The sequence below is a fragment of the Papilio polytes genome, unplaced genomic scaffold (assembly GCF_000836215.1).
Source record: "Papilio polytes unplaced genomic scaffold, Ppol_1.0 DF824303.1, whole genome shotgun sequence".
NCBI classification, from domain to species: Eukaryota; Metazoa; Arthropoda; class Insecta; order Lepidoptera; family Papilionidae; genus Papilio; species Papilio polytes.
In genome coordinates this window covers 12,987-17,586 of record NW_013524901.1, presented here as the reverse complement: position 1 = coordinate 17,586, position 4,600 = coordinate 12,987, and the positions used below count along the sequence as shown (strand labels likewise).

Here is a 4,600-nt window from a genome sequence, read left to right as displayed (position 1 = left end):
CACTCTGCACACTGCGCACAAACCGCACACACCGCACACTCCGCACAAACCGCACACACCACTCTCTACACATTGCGCACACTCCGCACACTGCGCACAAACCGCACACACCTCACACACCGCACACTGCGCACAAACCGCACACACCGCACACTCCACACTCTACACATTGCGCACACTCATATTGCGCTGATATACACACAAACCTTCAACATAACCAATCTATTTTAACTAAAAAATATCTTCCAATCTATACTAACATTATAAAGAGGAAAGATTTGTATTCTTCTATGTATTGACATAACTCAAAAACTACTGGACCGATTTTAAGCATTCTTTCACCATCAGAAATGTATTTTATCTGTGAGTAACAAAGGCTATATTTTAGTATTTCTAATGCTGAGGAACTATTAATAAACAACTTATTTCTGGACCACGGAGTTAAAAAATTATTATGTTTTAGCTTTTCTCCGGTTACTCTGCCTAAATCCTTAGATATATAAAAATTATGTATATAAGAATTGTAGATCTCAAAAAGTTCTACAAAAAAGTCCATGATGGCCCATATCTATCTTGAAAGGTTTTTTTACATTAATGACTTGTTCTTTTATTGGTTTTAATATTAATCCTTATCCAAACAAATGCGTCGTCTATAAGAATATCGCTTTATCAGCTAAATGTAATGTTTTAAATTCCTAAAAAAAAAAAATTTCCTTTGAACATTTTAATTTTCATGTTTTATATGTAAATTACAAGAGATTATTGCCCTCGACTATTCTTTGGTTTTATTTTACAGGGATGGGCGCAGTTTAAAAAAAAAACTTGTACGAAAAAAGTTCGAGTAAAATAAAGTTACAGCCTTTTAAAGTTTCATAAAGAAATTTTAGTTCTCATGCAAGTTATTCTAAAAAAAGGAATACTGGTACAAAAGTCCAATTATCAGGCTTGTTCAAGAAAAAAATTACAACAAAATTGGGCAACATACTTTGAGTTTAAACTATAGCTACTGGGTTCTTTTTCCTTCATAAAGCTTGTTGTCCATCCATTAAGAATTACTCTGTAAATTTAGCTCCTCAGAGGAACTATATTAGGGTACTCAATTTAGAAAAATATACCAGCATAATGTAAATAAACTAAAAAAAATTATTTGATTTTATAAAATGATGAGATCATTGATGGGTTAGAGATTTAAGTACTTAACTTGTTATCTATAGGTAGGTTTGTATCCTGCCATGTACCAATGTGATTATCAATTTTTGAATTTCATATGTACTTAGTTTATCTAATGTTCTGATGGTGAAGAATAAAATTGTGATACAACCAGCACCTATCACAAATAAATTTAAATATATGTGTGAAGTAATCTACCAACCCGCAGTGGGCCATCATGGTTGACTAAGGCCTAGTCTCCCTAACTCAGGACAGGCTCTTAGCCCCTCAGTGGAACCTATAGTGATGGTGTGATAATGTTAAATTTAAAATAGACACTAACTACATTAAATGATTTGGTTTTACATGACATTTGACAAACCTTTGTAGGGGCTTAGTGCAGATTAATTCAGGATTTTTTTCTTTAAAACATATATTACGAACATATGTCAAACAATTCTACAACTATTTCAATGTATGTTCTCAAGTTAATACTATGTTCCGATAAATTCATATAAAATTAAGTTCACTATAGTACTCTTAATCTAAAAATTATTAAGCATCAAAATTCAGCACTAAAATGTTGTTTTCAGATCCATGTTATTATTTAATAATCTAAATTTAAAAAAAAATATATGTATAGTAAACATACTAACCTGTGTGTGCATAGGAAATGGGTACTTTCCATATTGAGACCTGTGAGAACATGGTGGTAAAAAACTTAGCAAAGGCGAGGGGCACCAGTGTGCGCCAGTAGTAGCGGCGCGGGAAGGGCGGCTCGGGGCGCACGCCGCAGAGCGCGAACGTGGGCGCGCTGAACGCCACCACCGACAGCAGCTGCACCATCGTCACCGTCAGCGGGAACGGGAACTCGGTCATCGCCAGCTTGCCCACTACGTTGCTGGCCGAGCTGAGCGAGTACCAGGCAACGCACAGCGCCACCACAGTCGCGGCCTCGCCTCTCCCACCCGAGTACCCCATTTATATTACTTTTTACTTGCTTTCAATTACTACTTTTCTATCACAATACTGCTCGTTTCTTCTACGTAGCTTTCTATCCATGATAATAAAATACGTCATAACATTTATTTATGATCAAGTACTTAGTAAGAATAAATAATGTTATACTATAATAAAATACAATATTCCAATTCCTTTCCTAAATATCATAAATATAAGACGATAGAAACTTGGGCGGGATTATAAAAACACATCGATTTAGACAGGGGACACGCAGTAAAATGTACTATAGTGCAAAGGACGAGGCGACTAAAGGCAAAGTGAATATACGGTAGTTTCGGCATTGGCATTTGATTTAGCCATTTGGCAATTTGGCATTGTGAATTCATGAACCAATTCAAAACTGTAAAACGTCACCGTTGACTGAGACAGAGAATAAATAATTTAACAACAGACCACAGAGTCACTGCACAGAACAGGTAACGTAATACTAGGTATTTTTAATCTAATCTGGTATCCTCTGTATTTGGGATGTCAACATTGAAAGATTTGTCTACCATTTGTCATTGTCAATTGTCAAGCACAACAGAGAAAGTTTTACTGTGCTCTTTAAATTATTTTATTTAAAAAATAAGCAGCACTTACTCCTTATATATAAAAAACAAATAAATAAGGTTTTTTAAGTGCGTGTTAAAATCGGTGTCATATCTAAGTGATGTTTCAAAAGTTTCCTGTTTATCAAAAGTAAAACTTATCTTGTGATATATTCAATAAAATGAGTTTCTACAGATACTGTCTTATCAGCTGATCCTTAGAAATCATAAAGTGGCAAAGGCAAGTGAATTGTACAATTTTTCTTTACTTTTATACCACAACATTAACACTTTTGTTAATATGCATAAAACATGTGTTTCAAGTAATCTCGCCTTCGTCCCACTAAATCTGTGATTCACCTTATGTCGCTTTAGCCTTTATTTTAATAGTAAAGTGGCCTCTATCCGCAGATATCTCCATTCAGTGAGAAAATTGGTGATCTACTCTAGAGGAATCTACCACTGTTAAAATATCTACTAACTATTATTTCCCTACAACAATATGCCTATCTTGTTTCTTACTATAATATTATAAATGTGAAAATAAATGGATGGATGGATGTTTGTTAGAGTTTGTGGCCTAAATGTCTGAATAAATCTTGATCAAATTTGCCATAGATGTAGAGGATAGTGTGTAAAAACACATAGACTACTTTTGATCCTGGAAATAGTTTGGTTCCCGTAAGATACATCAATTTCGTTTTTTTATGTTAACTTTATAAGTCTGCAATGGTTCAACATATGTTATTGAAATTTGGTGCAACACATGGATTATGGGTCATCCCTGACAAATGTGTGGTGCCTGAGGGATACATAGTTTTTGCTTTTCAATTATTAGTTCATATGTTTTCTAATACAGAGTACAAAGTTGTAGGCAACAGCTAGTAACTAATATTCTTCTTTTCACATGTCAATGATACAGTTCCCTATAACATGCCAATGTGGATGTAATGTTGTATTACAAAGAATGCATTTGTTTTGTATCAAAATCATTTGGAACCCATACCTACATAAGAATAAACATTTATTTCAGCTACAGTCACTCTTGTAGCCATCTTTCCCCTTTTGCCAAAGTGACTTTTGTTTAACAATGTCGCTTGTAGAATCAACAAAATGTGTCACTTCCATACATTTTTGACTTTTCGATCAGCGATTGTGATAAGTCTACTTAAAAACAGTTTGATCCAATTTGATGTCTTATGCATATTGCCTATTGCACATGGTTATAGTCACTTTGATATTTTTGATGTGTCAGTGACAGTGTAGAGAGGTAGTGTGTGGCTCCCCATGTCCAGTTTTGCCTCTCAGCATGTTGCTGACCTTGTGTTGTCCTTGTACCCTGGTCTATTCTTCAAAAATGTATCCAAGTTACCTAAGTGTCAACCAACCAAAACGCAATATCATAACCTTAAACCTTGTTGCACAAGTACTGTTTGGTCATGCCAAAATGTTACATATAAGTTATTTTAAATTAATGAAGATGTCTAGAATCTTTTTTATTGAATTATTAATTTTAGGAAAAATTTAAGTACTTTGATTTCTTTATTCAAATTTAAAAACATTCAATGTTATTTACTGTGCATTCTACTCTTTTTTTTAATCATTTTGTTTTAAATCAATACTTCATCAAAGTCACCGTTTTTATTTTTTAAATCATAATTACTATTTTAAGAATATTGTATATGGCTATTAAGACTGCTTTGATTAAACCACTATAATTTTTAAAATTACCATTAATATAGTAACCAACATTAATTATGAAGTTTCCTTACTTATTCATAACTAAGAAATGTTTCTGTTTTGCATACGGTATGCTATGTCCGTACATAGTCCCGTGACTAAACACGAAATATACAGCTTCAGCCGGTGCGCGGCGGCGCGACGGCGAGGGCGGGGGC

At 34.2% G+C, this 4,600-nt stretch overlaps 1 protein-coding gene across 1 annotated transcript in view; it reads right to left on the bottom strand.

The window, feature by feature from the left end:
- Positions 1–2,130, bottom strand: part of LOC106100441 — a 13,953-nt gene extending 11,823 nt beyond the window's left edge. Inside the window, exon 1 of the mRNA XM_013279300.1 lies at positions 1,806–2,130. Within this exon, the coding sequence (XP_013134754.1) occupies positions 1,806–2,130 (325 nt within the window). The remainder of the gene's footprint in view (positions 1–1,805) is intronic.
- Between the last annotated feature and the right edge of the window lie 2,470 nt (positions 2,131–4,600).